General features: G+C 64.5%; 1 protein-coding gene across 1 annotated transcript in view; it reads right to left on the bottom strand.

Annotated features, from left to right (window-relative positions):
• Positions 1–13990, bottom strand: part of LRP1 (LDL receptor related protein 1) — a gene marked incomplete at its 5' end in the record, with an annotated part of 70042 nt that overhangs the window by 32542 nt on the left and 23510 nt on the right. The window contains 27 exons of the mRNA XM_027669841.1: positions 267–471; positions 799–988; positions 2046–2417; positions 2620–2744; positions 2873–3024; positions 3219–3345; positions 3796–3925; positions 4002–4136; positions 4367–4498; positions 5173–5301; positions 5536–5676; positions 5811–5960; positions 6182–6276; positions 6674–6848; positions 6976–7203; positions 7295–7426; positions 7667–7911; positions 8180–8344; positions 8452–8656; positions 9083–9280; positions 9485–9730; positions 9816–10016; positions 10305–10487; positions 10763–10930; positions 13190–13270; positions 13395–13511; positions 13732–13857. Of these exons, the coding sequence (XP_027525642.1) occupies positions 267–471; positions 799–988; positions 2046–2417; positions 2620–2744; positions 2873–3024; positions 3219–3345; positions 3796–3925; positions 4002–4136; positions 4367–4498; positions 5173–5301; positions 5536–5676; positions 5811–5960; positions 6182–6276; positions 6674–6848; positions 6976–7203; positions 7295–7426; positions 7667–7911; positions 8180–8344; positions 8452–8656; positions 9083–9280; positions 9485–9730; positions 9816–10016; positions 10305–10487; positions 10763–10930; positions 13190–13270; positions 13395–13511; positions 13732–13857 (4553 nt within the window). The remainder of the gene's footprint in view (positions 1–266; positions 472–798; positions 989–2045; positions 2418–2619; positions 2745–2872; positions 3025–3218; positions 3346–3795; positions 3926–4001; positions 4137–4366; positions 4499–5172; positions 5302–5535; positions 5677–5810; positions 5961–6181; positions 6277–6673; positions 6849–6975; positions 7204–7294; positions 7427–7666; positions 7912–8179; positions 8345–8451; positions 8657–9082; positions 9281–9484; positions 9731–9815; positions 10017–10304; positions 10488–10762; positions 10931–13189; positions 13271–13394; positions 13512–13731; positions 13858–13990) is intronic.

A 13990-nucleotide genomic window follows, 5' to 3' on the forward strand; every position in this document is an offset into this window, starting at 1 on the left:
GAAATTCCCTCTGATGGTCAACTGAACCTCCCCCGGTGCAGCTTGAGGCTACATCCTCACTTCCCAGGGACACAGGCGAGCCGTGAGCAGGAGGAACCTGCTGTGGGATATGGCCCCACAGCCCCCCAAACACAGAGTGTCCTCCCCTGGGGGATGTCTGATCTCCCCCAGCCCCGGGGATAGCTCTGCTTCCCTCTGACCGCGCTCCAGCCCCAGTTTGAACACTCTCCTCCCTGTCTCGCCGCCGGGGCCGGCGCAGGACTCACGTGGCGGTTGGAGCCGTCGTACTCGCAGCGCTCGATCTTGTCCAGCGTGGCATCAGAGAAGTAAATCTTCTCAGCCTTGTGGTCAATGGCCAACCCGTTGGGTGTCCGTATGTCCTGGTCGATGATGATGAGCATGTTGGCACCAGAGAGGGTGGCTCGCATGATGCTGGGGTGCTGCTCGTTCCAGTTGGTCCAGAACATGAGGCTGGAAGGGGAGAGACACCCTCTGCAGCCCCAGCTCAGCCCACCCCTCCACAGCTGGGGGGCTCCCAGGGACTCAGGGATGGATGGGACACCATTCCCACACAAAAGGCAGTGGGAGGGGGATGAAAGAGGCTGCTGCAGCCAGCTGGGAGATGGGGGTGGGACAGGGGGCCTGTTGTTGCTTCGGGGCGCTGAAGGTGAGGGGGGCACACAGCCCTTCCTCCCTGGGGTCCAGTCCTCTCTGTGCTGGGATCCAGAGCTTCCACCCCAGGAAGGGGACCACGTGGACCCCTGGGGGGGGCTGGCTGGACCCTCGACAGCCACTCACTTCTGGCACTCATCCAGCACGAAGGCGCGGGGGTGATCGTCCCCCGACATGGTGATCACCGTCTCCCTCTCGAAGGCCCCAACACGACTCTGGTCCACGGTGTGCCGGGTGATGGTGGAGGTGGTGTAGCTCGTCCAGTACAGCGTGTCCCAGCCACGGTGATACGCCAGCCCCTCCACCGAGCCCACGTCTGCAGGGGGGACAGGCAGGGGTCACGTCCAGCCCCAGACCCCTGTGAGGCTGCTGTCCCACCCCACACAGCCAGCGCTGACCCTGACTCCAGGACACTGAAGTTATTGCTTTTAATTACAGCCAAAACAACCCTTGGAGGCTTTGGCTGCTGGGGGAGGCTCGGTGGGGCTGGGGTCTGTGCTCGGGGTGAGCAGACACCACAGCAGGCAGAACTCTGCTGCAGTGACCCTCCCTTGCAGGAAGGTTGAGGGATGGACACTTATGATGCTACAAGGACTTGAATTTGGCTCTCAAGCTCCAAACCAGCTGGATTTTGCTCCAGGTCCACAGCAGCAGCACTGGGAAGGAGAGGATCCCCCACTGCCAGGGAAGAGCTGAGCCTCAGGGGCACAAAATGACGAGGCAAAGCCTCATGGTGACCAGGGAAGTTGAACTGTGCACCCATCCTTCCTCCCTCATTAACACTCAGCAAAGGGTTTAATGAAGCAGCCGAGAGGGCTGGGCCCTGCTCTCCCATCTCAGGGATAAAGCCACGGCAAGTGCTGCTGTGAATTTGCTCATTAGCAGCACGGCCACGGCCCTGGCTGAGGGAGCTCCTGGAGCAGCAGCCATGGTTCTTTCAAGCTGCTGCAGGTACCAATAAACCCAACCAAGTGCCAGGTGAGGGCTGGGGGTGAGGCCAGGGCCGGGCACAGCGAGGGTCAGGGCTCAGGGCGCTGCCTCGGGAGGCAAATGCGAGTGTGGAGCTGACCCTGAGTTTGCTGCAGTGCCTGTTTCTAGAGAGAGGCACGCCTGAGCCTCGTGACACGCTCTCCGTGCCAGAACGAGCTCTGCAGACTGCTCCCAGTGCCTGTGTCCACTTCCAGAGGCTCCTCAGAAACCTCACGGCTCAGCCCGTGCCCGCCACCGCCCCGAACGCCCCCGAAAGCACCAAAACGTGTCATCCAAGGGACAAAATCCCTCGGGCCGGGAGGGAGGGAACGCAGGACGAGGTGGGGGAGGACAGCAAGAGGGGTCTGGGGGCAGACACAGGCGGGGAGCCCTGGGCCACTCACTCTCCACGATGGTCTTGCGCCCCGTGCCGTCGTCGTTGATCTGCTGGATGTTGCCGAAGTGGATGTCGCTGTAGAAGATGCGGTTGTTGCCCTTGGAGCCGTAGCGGTAGTCGAAGGCCAAGGCGATGACGTTCTTCATGTGCTCCGCGTCCTCGAAGGGCTTGATGGGCGCGTTGAGGTTGTTCTCGTCCGAGAGGTGGATGCTCTTGAGGATGGTGCGCTCCGAGTACAGCAGGTACCCGTCGTAGTCCCGGCAGCTCACCCCGTCGTCCGACAGCATCCCGTGGGCGCAGGCGCACGTCCTCTGCCCGCCGCCACGGAACAGGCAGAGCTGCTGGCAGTCCCCGTTGTTCTGGGCACAGATGTTGGTGCCTGCAGCGGGGAGAGGGGGGGACTGGGTGAGGGACTGGGCAGAACGTGCCCACTCGGCTGCTTTTGGCTCTCCCCGCTCAGCCCACGGTGCGACGCGGCCCCGACGAGGACACGGTGACGCGTTCGTTTCCATCCCTCTCCCCACGTGAGGAGCTGAGCCCCTCCCGGCACGTGGGGCTGCCCCCCATGCCTGGACTCTCACCCTTCTGCCGGGCCCGGTTGAAGACTTTGATGTCCTTGAGCTGCACCCCGATGCCCGTGCGCAGGGACACCGACTCGGTGGCGTTGTCCTTGTTGCCTCTTTTGATGGAGCCGTTGGCGTGAGTCCTGAGGAAAGGCGGAGTCACCAAGTGACCAGCGTGGGACCTGTCCCCACCTTTTCACAGCACGTGCCAGCTCCCCCCACCCTCCACACAGCTGGTGCCCAGACACCCCCAGGCCCCCTGGCATCGCACCTATCGCTCCAGTAAATGTACTCCTCGAAGACCGACACGGAGAACATGTCCATGTTGTTGCTGGACAGGACGACCTCCCGGTTCTCCCCTGTCTCCAGGTCGATCCGTTCGATCTTGTCTGTCCGGGCATCGCACCAGTACAGCTTCCCATCCTGTGGGGAAGAGAGAGCAGCCCAGTTGGCACCAGGGTGGCACCACGGTACCCTCTGCACCTCCAGTGGGACATCCCACGAGTCAGGGGACCACCGTGGACAACCCTCCTGAGGCTCTGGAGCCCCCCCCACCATCAGGACACAGCTGCAGGGACCCTTGGGACCAGCTCCATCCTCCCAGATGCCGACTGTACCTCGTAGTCCACGGAAATCCCGTTGGGCCAACTGATGCTGACGTTCACCAGCACCATCCGCTCGGTGCCGTCCAGGCGCGAGCGCTCGATGCGGGGGTACTGCCCCCACTCCGTCCAGAACAGGTACCTGAGGGAACAGCAGGGACATCACCACAGGGATGGCACCAGGAGCAGCATCCTGGGGCCCTTTGGAAAAAACACCCCTCCCTATCCCCCCCATCGGGATGTCAGTCTGGATCCTCTGGGCTTGCAGACCCTGCACCTCCATCACTCCCCGGATCCAAACACCCCTCCTCTCCCTGGGACTCTCTCCAAAGCTGGAGCCAGGCTGGGGAGGCTCCACTTGGATTTTCTGATGTGTTGGCACCCACCAAATCCCAGGGGGCCCCCAGGGAGCTCAGCTCATCACTGAAAGCAGGATTAAACCCAGGATTAAACCCACTGGTGGGGTAGGAGACCTGCAAGTCCTTCCCTGCTGCATGCAAACACCGGCTCTGCAGAGAGCTGTGGGAGTCTCTGCTCCACACCCACCCCCCAGGTGCTGCCCCTCCCTGGGAAGGGCTTTGTGCAGTCTCACCCCTTCTCTGGATGGACGGTGATGGCCCGTGGCTTGTCCAGCCCCTGCGAGATGACCACGTAGCGGAAGGACCCGTTCAGCCGGGCCACCTCGATGACATCGAAGCCCTGGTCCGTCCAGTAGATGTTTCCTGCAAGAGGGGACGGTGAACCCCCACACGAGCCCCGCTGCCCCCGCTGCCCCCCAGCCCCGGAGCCCCCTCCCACCTGCGATCCAGTCCACGGCGATGCCCTCCACGCGGCCGATGCCGTTGGTCACCACGTCCTCGCGCCACGTCTGGTCCCGCTTGGCCCGGCTGATGGTGCTCAGGCCCATGTCCACCCAGTAAATTGTGTCGTTCTCTGAGAGGGACGAGGAGGCGGGAGGGGGGTGTCAGAGACCGCCCCTGGGTCACCCAGGAGTGGCACAGACCTGCACCCCAGGGCCCCGAAACCCTCCTTCACCCGGCGCTGCCCAGGGGGAATGTTCTGGGGCAGAGCTCTGCCAAAGTGGGGTCTGGAGCTGGACCCCTCAGGCTCCCCCTCCCCTGTCTCTTCTCAGCCCCCCTGCCCTGTTCCCAGCCCTGCATCACCTGCATGGAAGTCGATCCCCACAGCCAGGGAGGTTCCCGACACCGGCACGAGAGCATCGGACTTGTCGTTGGGGTCCAGGGGAATGCCCCGGATCCCCTCGTGGACCGAGTACAGGAGGAAGGAGCCAACACCTGTGACACAGGTGTGGGGACAGTCAGACATCCCACAAACCACAGGCTGTCCCTCCACCATGGAAAACTGTGACAGCTGCTCCATGGAGGAGAACGAGCCTGGCAGGGTTCCATGGGCCCATCCCAGACCTCCCTGGGGGCTGAACCCCTGGCACAGCCCATTCCAGGGTCCTGCCCCACTCCAGGGCACAGGGGAGCACAAGTGAGGCCCCTTCTCACCACCCCCAACCCCCCTTTTGTGCTGGCAAAGGCTCTGCGGCGCATCTGGGTCAGGGCAGCGCTTGTTATTCAGCCCCTGCCCTGACCCAGATGGTGCAGAGCTCTGCCAGCCCCCTCCAAAAACACCCGGAACACTTTGCACACAAACAGCCTTTGAGAGGCCCTGGCAGTGCCCGGGGAGACGGTGGCGAACGCGGCGGGGACGGGGGATCTGCCCGGTCCCACTCCCGGTGACCCAAACCCGCTGCCCACAGGGAGGGTCCCACCTCTCCTCGGGGGGCTCCCGTCGTGCTGTCCCACTCCCCTCCTCCAGGGCGCACTCAGGGGCCAGCAGTGCCCCCGTGCTCATCAGGGACAGTCCCTGTGAGGGTCTTGCTGCCACCTGAGCCCACAGCCCCTCCAAGCCCCGCAGTGCCCCCCTGGTCCCCAGTGCCCCCCCGCACAGGCACGCTCACCCTCACAGGACTGCTGCCCGCTCTTGAGGCTGTAGCCCGCCGTGCACATGCAGGAGCGGGAGCTCTCGGAGGTGGGCAGGCAGAGCTGAGAGCAGTCCCCGTTGTTGTGGCTGCAGGGGTTGGTCCCGGCTGCGGCAAAGAGAAGGGGGTGAGGGGCTGTGGGGAGACAGGGAGCACCCGCCAGGGCTGGGCCAGGCAGTGCCCACACGAGATGAGGGTGCCCTGCACCGGCCAGCACGGACGTGGCACGAGGGCAAGGGCCGGGCTTGGCACAGCTCTCAGGGATGGGGCCACCCGGGCACCACGGAGCAGCCGAGCACTGCCCAGCCCTGGGGGGTCTCTGCCCCAGGACCCCCCGCTCACCCTGCTGGATGCTCTCGTCGTACACCTTCATGTGCATCACCAGCGTGGTGCTGTTGCGCAGCACCGTCACCTCCGTCCCGTCCTTCTTGTTGCAGGTGCCCATCCTCTCGGAGGCCTGGTCAGCCCACCACAGCTTGTCCCCTGGCAGGAGAAGGCAGGAGCGTGTGGCAGCGTTCCCCATCCCCTCCTGCCCCCGCTGAGGTGGGAGAGGTGGGCACGAGAGCTTGGGCAGGGCCAGGAGACAGGGAAAGGTGTCCCCCTTCGCCAGCCCTCACCCATGATGGCCAGGGCCGTGGCCTTGCTCAGCTGGCTCCGCACGGACTCGATCACCTCCAGGTTGCTGCCATCCAGGTCACACCTGTTGATGGTGCCATTGCCAGAGCTGATCCAGTACAATTTGCTCTCCGGGTAGTCGATGGCCAGGCCTGGAAAGGATGGGGACATCAGTGTCCTGGTGGCCCACAGGGACTGTCACTGGCCAGGAGGTGGGATGGGACTGGTGGGGCCATGAGTGATGGAGAGAGTGGGCAGGTGAGGTCAGGGTGACCCAGCACAGGGCAGCTGCCACCCCCCTGGGGAGCCAGAGCAGGCACTTGAGGCTCTGCAGGACAGCCAAGTGAGACAGGGGGTCCCGGGGGGTCCGTACCGACAGGTCCCTTCTGGTTGGTGAAGAGGAGTGTGCGGTTGCTGCCGTCCATGTTGGCCACGCTGATGTTGTCCCCGTCTGTCCAGTACAGCTTCCTGCACAGTGAGGGGATGATGGGTGAGGGACACAGTGCCAGCAGCCCCTGGGCCCTCCCAGCCCTGTGCAGCCCCTCGCCCCCAGTGCAGGACCCAGGAGGGGGTTTGGGGTCTGCCAGAGCCCTGTGCACTCCCAGACCAGCACATGCTGGTGGGTTCACACTTATCCACAGCCTGTTCTCCTTCACACACGTGTGCATGGACACACATCACACGCCCTCCATCTCCTCTCACACACTTCCTACACGTGCTGACACACAGGGAGAGCGACCTGTTCTCTCCTCCATCACACATGTGCACTGTCACACACACACATGTGCCTGCACACACACCTCCTCCTCCTGGGATGCTCCCGGTCCAACCCCAACCTGCCAGCACCACATCCCTCCAGACTCACCCCCGGAGAGGGTGAACCACCAGGCAGTGGGGCTTGTCCAGCCCCTGGATCACGGCGTTCTTGAAGGAGCCGTCCAGCCGGGCCACGTTGATCTGCTTCTTGTTGGCATCGTAGCTGGTCCAGAAGAGGTTTCTGGAAACCCAGTCCACGGAGAGGCCGTGAGCGTTGGGCAGGTCTGCAAGGGAACGGAGACGGGAGCTCGTCAGCTGGGAGGACGGGGCTGGGATGATGCTCAGACGAAGGGGAAGGGCTGATCTCGTGGCTCTGAAGGTCCTGGAGGGTGGATGGTGCCCCACACCCACCCGCAGACACGACGGTCTCCACGCCGGTGCCGTTGATGAAGGCTCTCTTGATGGTCTGGGTGCGGACGTCTGACCAGTAAATGCGCTGCTCCAGCGCGTCGTAGTCCACCACCGTGACGTTGTCGATGTCAGGCACGGTGAAGGAGATGATGTAGTTGTAGTAGGGGTTGTCGATGTCCACGCCCCGGATCTCCATCTGCCGCGCGTACAGCAGGAACTTCTTAAACTCTGGGAGGAGGAGAAGAGGGGCAGCGGTGGGACCTCAGTGCCCGAGCACCCGCTCGTCCCTCTGGCCTGGGGGGCCCGGGCAGACCCCTACCATAGCAGGTCGTGTTGTCCTTGTCCAGCTTCATGAGGTGGGGGCAGGCACAGGACAAGGTGCGGTTGTAGTTGATGAGGCAGAGGTGGGAACACGGCCCTTTGCCCCCGTTGGCTTCGCAGGGATTAGGAGCTGCAAAAGGGACAGGACTCAGTGACGTCCCTGCCTCTGAGGCCCCCGAGAGCTGCAGCCCCCCCAGTCCCTGCCCGCCCCATTGAGGAGCTTGGGCCATCATCACCTCATCACCCACAGGAGGGGGAGTGGTGCCCACCCGCTGCTCTGAGTGGGTGTGGGCACAGACCGAGCGCTGGCACCATCCCTCCCTGTGCTCCCCCCATCCCACCACCACCACCTCCGCTCCCCCAGCCTCACCCAGGGGCTGCCGGGAGGGGTGATACACCTGCAGGTCGAAGGGCTGCGTGTTGGTCCTCTGCACCACTGTCACGTTGTGCCCCGTCCACTTGTTGGCCTTGGCCAGGGTGTTGGTGCGCCAGTCGGTCCAGTACACCTCCCCCCCGTACAGGGTGACAGCAAAGGGGTGGGACAGGTACTCGTGGCCCCGCAGCACCTCGATGTGCCCCGTCCCGTCGTACAGGGCTGAGTAGATGGCGTCCGACCTGCCCGGGCAGAGACGAGGGTGAGGGAGGTGGGGAGGGGGCACTGGGGGGTCTTTAACCCAACAGTAACAACCCGCAGGGTCAGCTGCTGATTTACACCAGAGATCCAGGGAGGAGAAAACCCAGAGCAAGGGCTGGAGTGTGTCAGGAGACACAAACAGAGCCCACGGTGCGAGGGCCTCTCGCTCCCAGCCCAGCCCAGCACTGGAGGGAGGGGAAGCCCAGCCTGGGAGGGATGGGGAGGCAGGCACAGGTGCCCTGGCCCTACCTGGCATCGATCCAGAGGATGCGCTTTTCCAGGTAGTCCACGGTGAGCCCGTTGGGCCACCCCCCCGAGCCCGTCTCCTTGTGGATGGTGCGCCGGCCCGCGCCGCTCATGGAGGCGGCCTCGATGCGGGGCAGGCTGGCATCCCAGTCCGTCCAGAACAGGATCCTGGCAGGGGGGACAGCGAGGGGCACCATCAGCACAGGAGCCCGTGGCCTCGTCCCCGCGGAGGATCCCGGGGTGGCAGCGTGTCCCGGGGAGCGCCGGCCCCTCACCCGTAGCGGGGGTCCAGGGCGATGGCGCGGGGGTGCTCGATGTCCCCGGCCAGCAGCGTGGTCCTCATGGTGCCGTCCAGCTTGGCCACCTCGATCTGGTCCAGGTTGCTCTCCACCCAGTAGATGTTGCCAGCGATCCAGTCCACGGCCAGTCCCTCGGGGGTGGCCAGCCCATACTGTATCACCACCTCGAAGCTGGTCAGGGCTGTGGGACAGAGAGTGAGAGCTCAGGCTGGTGCCTCTTCCCAGGCCCATCCACCACCACCACCCCACCCTCAACAGCTCCACCCAGCATAACTGGGGTCAGTGACGGGGGCACTTGTCCTCCCCAGATGGCATCTGCCCCCTGTCCGTGGTCCAAACCCCAAAGGGCTCAGCCCCCCACCCATGCTCCCAGCTCTTGCTGCCCCACTGTGGGAGCAGCAGCGATGGGGAGGGGGCCCAGCTCCGTGCCCAGCTGCTGGGCTGCAATTACCAGCAGGGAATCACTGGGAATGCTAATTAACTCCTGCATAATGAGAGTAGAATGGGATCAGCTGCCACATCACTGCAGGTGTCAGGGAGTCACTGATCCCAGACCTGCAGCCCTGCCTTCCCAGCCAGCATCCCCTCACACCCCAAGGCTCCGCACCCCCGTTCTCCAGCAGCTTTCCCCTGTAGATCTTGTCCTCCACCACGTCGGTCCAGTACAGGGAGCTCTGGTTGAGGTGGAAGTCCAGGGCGATGGTGTTGCGCAGCCCAGGCACCAGGACACTGTAGTCCCCCCGGTGCAGGTCGATGCGACGGATCTCGTGGCGGTTGGAGAATATGATGAACGGCTTGAAGGGGTCTGGGGGGAGCAGGGACGGGTCAGAGGGGGCACGGACAGGGCAGGGGATCGTGTGCCCAGCCCCGGGCACAGCGAGGGGTCTGCTGTCAGCAGGCAGGACCCGGCCACGCCCATCAGCGCAACCCTCAGCTCCGTGAGAGGACAAATCCCAACCCGAGGCAGCCGGGGGGCTGCTGCCAGCCCCTGCAGCCCCCCCTCACACACCCAGGCTGCGGCAGCTCTCGCCGTCGGGCTCCAGCATCCAGCCCTCGTAGCAGGAGCACTTGACGTTGTACTTGTCCTGCTCGCACTTCTGGCTGCACTTGAGGTGCTTGGCACAGTAGCTCTGGATCTGGCAGGTCTTGTTGTCGGCGCCCAGCTCCATGCCCAGGGGGCAGGAGCACACGATGCCCTCGCCGGGGGCCACCGTGCAGTTGTGGCTGCAGCCGCCGTTGTTGAGGGAACACTGGTCTGGGGGGACAGGACACGCTCTGGTCACCTCCCGGTCACCTCCCAGGGACACGCCACGTCCCCACGTCCCCTTCCCCGCGCTCACCGCAGAGCTCGCCCTCGTCGGAGCCGTCGCCGCAGTCGTCGGAGCCGTCGCAGAGCTTCTCGGGGGGCAGGCAGATGGAGGTGTTGTTGGCACAGGTGTGCGAGGGGGGTTTGCACACCAGAGACTCGCAGTTCTCCTCGTCAGAGTTGTCCTCGCAGTCGCTGTCCCCGTCGCAGACCCAGGCCTTGCTGATGCAGCGGGCTGAGGGGGAGGGCGCGGGGAGGGGGCAGAGCAGACCCACAGGAGACGTTATTCCAGGCACTTGGGGTGCCCCAGAGCTGGTGTCCCTCCACCCCTTGTCCCCGACCCGCCAAGGCAAGTCCCAGCCCCTTCCCCAGGTCGGAGGGAGAGAAGGGATCCGAGGACGATGCCATCCGTCGAGATCACGGTTTGTGGGTTGGCTGCTCGTGTTCCCCCATTTCCCAGCGCTGGGAAGGACAACTCAGCACCCCCAGTGAGGGTCCCCCCCGTCCCTCCCCTTGCTCTCACCTGAGTCCTTGCAGCCAAACTTGACGTTGGGGTCGCAGACGTGGGTGACGCCCTCGCAGTTCTTCTCATCGCTGGAGTCCATGCAGTCGGTGTCGCCGTCGCAGCGCCAGCGCATGGGGATGCACAGCCCGTCCAGCCGGCACTGGAACTCGTCCGCGTGGCACCCCCCGGGCGGGCGCGTGGCTGCGGGGAGGGGTCCTGCTCACTGCCTGCGCCCCGAGGAGCCCAGGGGCTCGGGGGGGATCAGATGGGGGTTCCCTGCTCTCAGCCAGCAGGGGAAGAGCCAGGGACACCCAGAGGCGCAGGAGGGGGATCCGGGCGCTCGGGGCGGGCAGAGGAAGCCGCAGAATTCCCTGCCTGGAAGCAGCGGGGCTCTGCTCGGGGAGGGGTGTGGTTCTCCAGGCCATGCCTGCGGTGGGGGGTCCGTGTCCCGCGCCCTCCCCCGTGCCGGGGCTCACCCTGGTTGGTGCAGTTGGCGTGGGTCTCGTCGCTGTAGTCGCCGCAGTCGTTGTCCCCGTCGCAGGTCCAGTGCACGGGGATGCAGCGCCCGCTGTTGCACTTGAACTGGTTGCTAGAGCAGGAGTGGCTGCAACCCGCCTCGTCACTGTTGTCCCCACAGTCGTTGTCTGGAGGGGGAAGGGGAGCGGGCAGGGGGTCAGCGGGTGCCCGATGGGGAGGGGGCTGGCAGAGGAACAGCAGGAGGGAGGACAGCAGAGACCCCCCCGCTGGAGGCAGCGGTGGGGGAAGCAGGGAACAACGACAGGGACACGGGGCAGAGCACGCCAGCGAACGACAGGGATGTGGGGCAGAGCAGACAGGACATGGGGTGACAGCAGCCCCTCGGTGCTGGTGGCGGGACCCCCACCAGAGACCAGAGACCCCCGACCCTCCCACCCCCCTGTTTGCCACAGCACCAGCAGTGCACAGAGAAAATGAAACACAGAAACTGCATAGATCAGCCATGAACCTGGGGAGGCTCTGCTCCACTCCGGGGGGAGCAGGGCTGGGGCACGGGGCACTCCTCGAGGGGTGCACCCACGGGGAGGGGGCCGGTGCAGCCAATTGGGGGGGTCAGATTGCCTGGAGGAAACCCCCTGGCCCGTTGATGGGCAGGGGGAGCTTTGGTCTGAGGGTACCAGGACACTGGCAATGCAGCCCCTCTGCTGGTTCAGCATGGGGGGCCTGGCATGGGGACCAGGACAGGGTTCCATTCCACTGGGGATGCCCCATCCGAGCCTGGCCAAGGTTAACAGCTCCTGGTGCCTCATGATGGGACAGGGACCATGGCACAGCTGGGAACAATGGCACTGCTCAGGGCAGTGGCACTGCTGGCTGTACACAGCCTCACCAGCAGCTCAGCTCCTGTACCTGCAGCCCCTCTGGGTTTCCACCAAGAGAAGCTTCCCAAGTCGCTCTGCTTGGTGAGCTGGGAGGGACACTGGGTTCATTCCCTGGCACCCAGCACATCCCTCCCACTGCTGGAGAGCACGGGGGGCATCGCTGGAGACCGTGGGGGACATTGCCAAGGCACAGGGGGGCATTTCCAGAGAGCTTGGCAGGCACTGCCAGAGAGAGCAGGTGGCATTGCCAGAGGCACAGGGGGCATTGCCAGAGGCACAGGGAACGTTGCTGGAGGCACAGGGGCATTGCCAGAGGCACAGGGGCATTGCTGGAGGCATGGGAGGCATTGCCAGAGGCACAGGGAACGTTGCTGGAGGCACAGGGGCATTGCCAGAGGCACAGGGAACACTGCTGGAGGCATGGGAGGCATTGCCAGATGCACAGGGAACGTTGCTGGAGGCATGGGGGGCATTGCCAGTGTCCAGAAGAGCAGCCCCATGGGGCTCACAGCCCTCTGGAGGGGCAGGTTTGGGGGCTCAGGGGCCAGGTGGGGGTCTGGTGCATGTTGATCTATGCACTAACCGGTAGGCTTTGGACAGTTCTTTTCGTCAGAGCCATCCCCACAATCTTTTTCTGAAACACAGAACCACCAGACAGGAGCGTGGGCACAGTGACAAACACAACACACCACGGCACAGCGGGCGGCACAGAGACACCGGGACGTGGACACAGACACGGACACACACACAGGCTGGGCAGGCACCGGGGGGCGAGACCAGAAGCAGCAGAGGGGGCTGGGGGAGCAGGGGCAGCCGGGCTGGGGGAGCCCTGTGGTGCTACAGCTCCTGCCCCGGGCAGGCTTGTGGCTGCATGAAGGGGCTTCACACCATGGCCTGGCTGCCACGGTGGGGGATCCCAGGAGAAGGGACCACCCTCGGCAGGGCAGCTCTGAGGGAGCTCAGGGAGGCTCCAGGGAGAGTCCTCCACCCACAGCTCCACTAATCCCCAGGGCTCATCCAGCGTCTCGTCTGCTCTGAAGCCACTAATTAAACATAACGATGCAGAGCGGCTCAAATAAACTTGTGGGGAAGCAAAGCAGCCTTGGGGCAAACCCTCTGTCCCAGGCCTGGCCCTGCAAAGATCCGAGGGCAGATGGGAGCTGACCAGGAGAGCTTTCCTGCCCTCCCCGAGGCTGCAGGACGTGGCTGAGCCCTTCCAGCTGCACCAGCCACTCTGTGCTCAGCTCCAGCTCTGGGGCAGAGTTTTGGAGACCTTTCAAAGGGCGTCAAGGTCTGAAACGATCCCTGCCAGGTTATTCCTGCAGCACACGCTGCTCTGGGGGCAGCCAAGGGAAATGTGGGGCTGGAGACTGCAGGATGAGCTCGGCTTTGCCTCACACCTGCTCCCTCCGGGACCTGGGCTCTGCCCTTCAGCACGTGCTGAGAACTGGCCCTTGCCCAGGCGGGGTCCCTGCCAGGCTGCACCCCCGCCTCAGGTCTCGCCGTCCCCACAGGACCGGCCGCGGGTCCGGGCCGGGCTCTCACCGTTGTCACAGCGCCAGTTGATGTTGATGCAGCGCCCGTTGTTGCAGGTGAACTGTGTCAGGGGGAAGCAGGTCGGGTAGGCTGTGGAGGAGGCAGAGGCACCATGAGCACGGGGACACCCCACGGAGGGGTGAGGGGCAGCACCCCCAGAGCCCCCTGTGCTCCCAGTGCTCCCAGTGCTGCCAGTGCTGCCAGTCCCACTCACCGCACGAGGCCGACTCGTCGGAGCGGTCCCCGCAGTCGTCGTCCAGGTCACACGTCCAGGAGATGGGGATGCAGCGGCCGCTGGCGCAGGAGAACTGGTTGGGGGAGCAGGTCCGGGCTGGCCAGGGAGGGACACACAGAGCATTAGTGGCTGGTGCTGCCTTGCTTTGCCAGGGGAAGGTGGGGAACAACCCCTGGGCTCCTGCGGGGCACAGCTGAAGCCAAGGTGGGCACAGGGATGTGTGAGATCCCAACAGCTCAGCCCACAGGGAACAGCAGTGTCTGTGGCTCAGCAAGGACTCTCCCACAGCTCCCTGAGGACAAGGCAGGCTCCTCACCTGAGCAGGTGGAGTTGGACTCATCCTCGTTGTTCCCGCAGTCGTTGTCCCCGTCGCAGAGCCAGCGGTTGGGGATGCAGCGGTTGTTCTTGCACTTGAAGCGGTCCGAGGGGCAGGTGTGCTGGTCTGTGGGGGGACACCTGCTCAGGACCTGCCCCTCATCCCACCCCATCCCTCCTCCACGTCCAGTGCAGGAAAAATAGACAGAAAAGGGCTGGAGCCTAAGGCAAACTAGGGATCAGGATCTCAATCACCATTT

Source organism: Corapipo altera, unplaced genomic scaffold (assembly GCF_003945725.1).
Source record: "Corapipo altera isolate COAL_440 unplaced genomic scaffold, ASM394572v1 136, whole genome shotgun sequence".
Lineage (NCBI taxonomy): Eukaryota > Metazoa > Chordata > Aves > Passeriformes > Pipridae > Corapipo > Corapipo altera.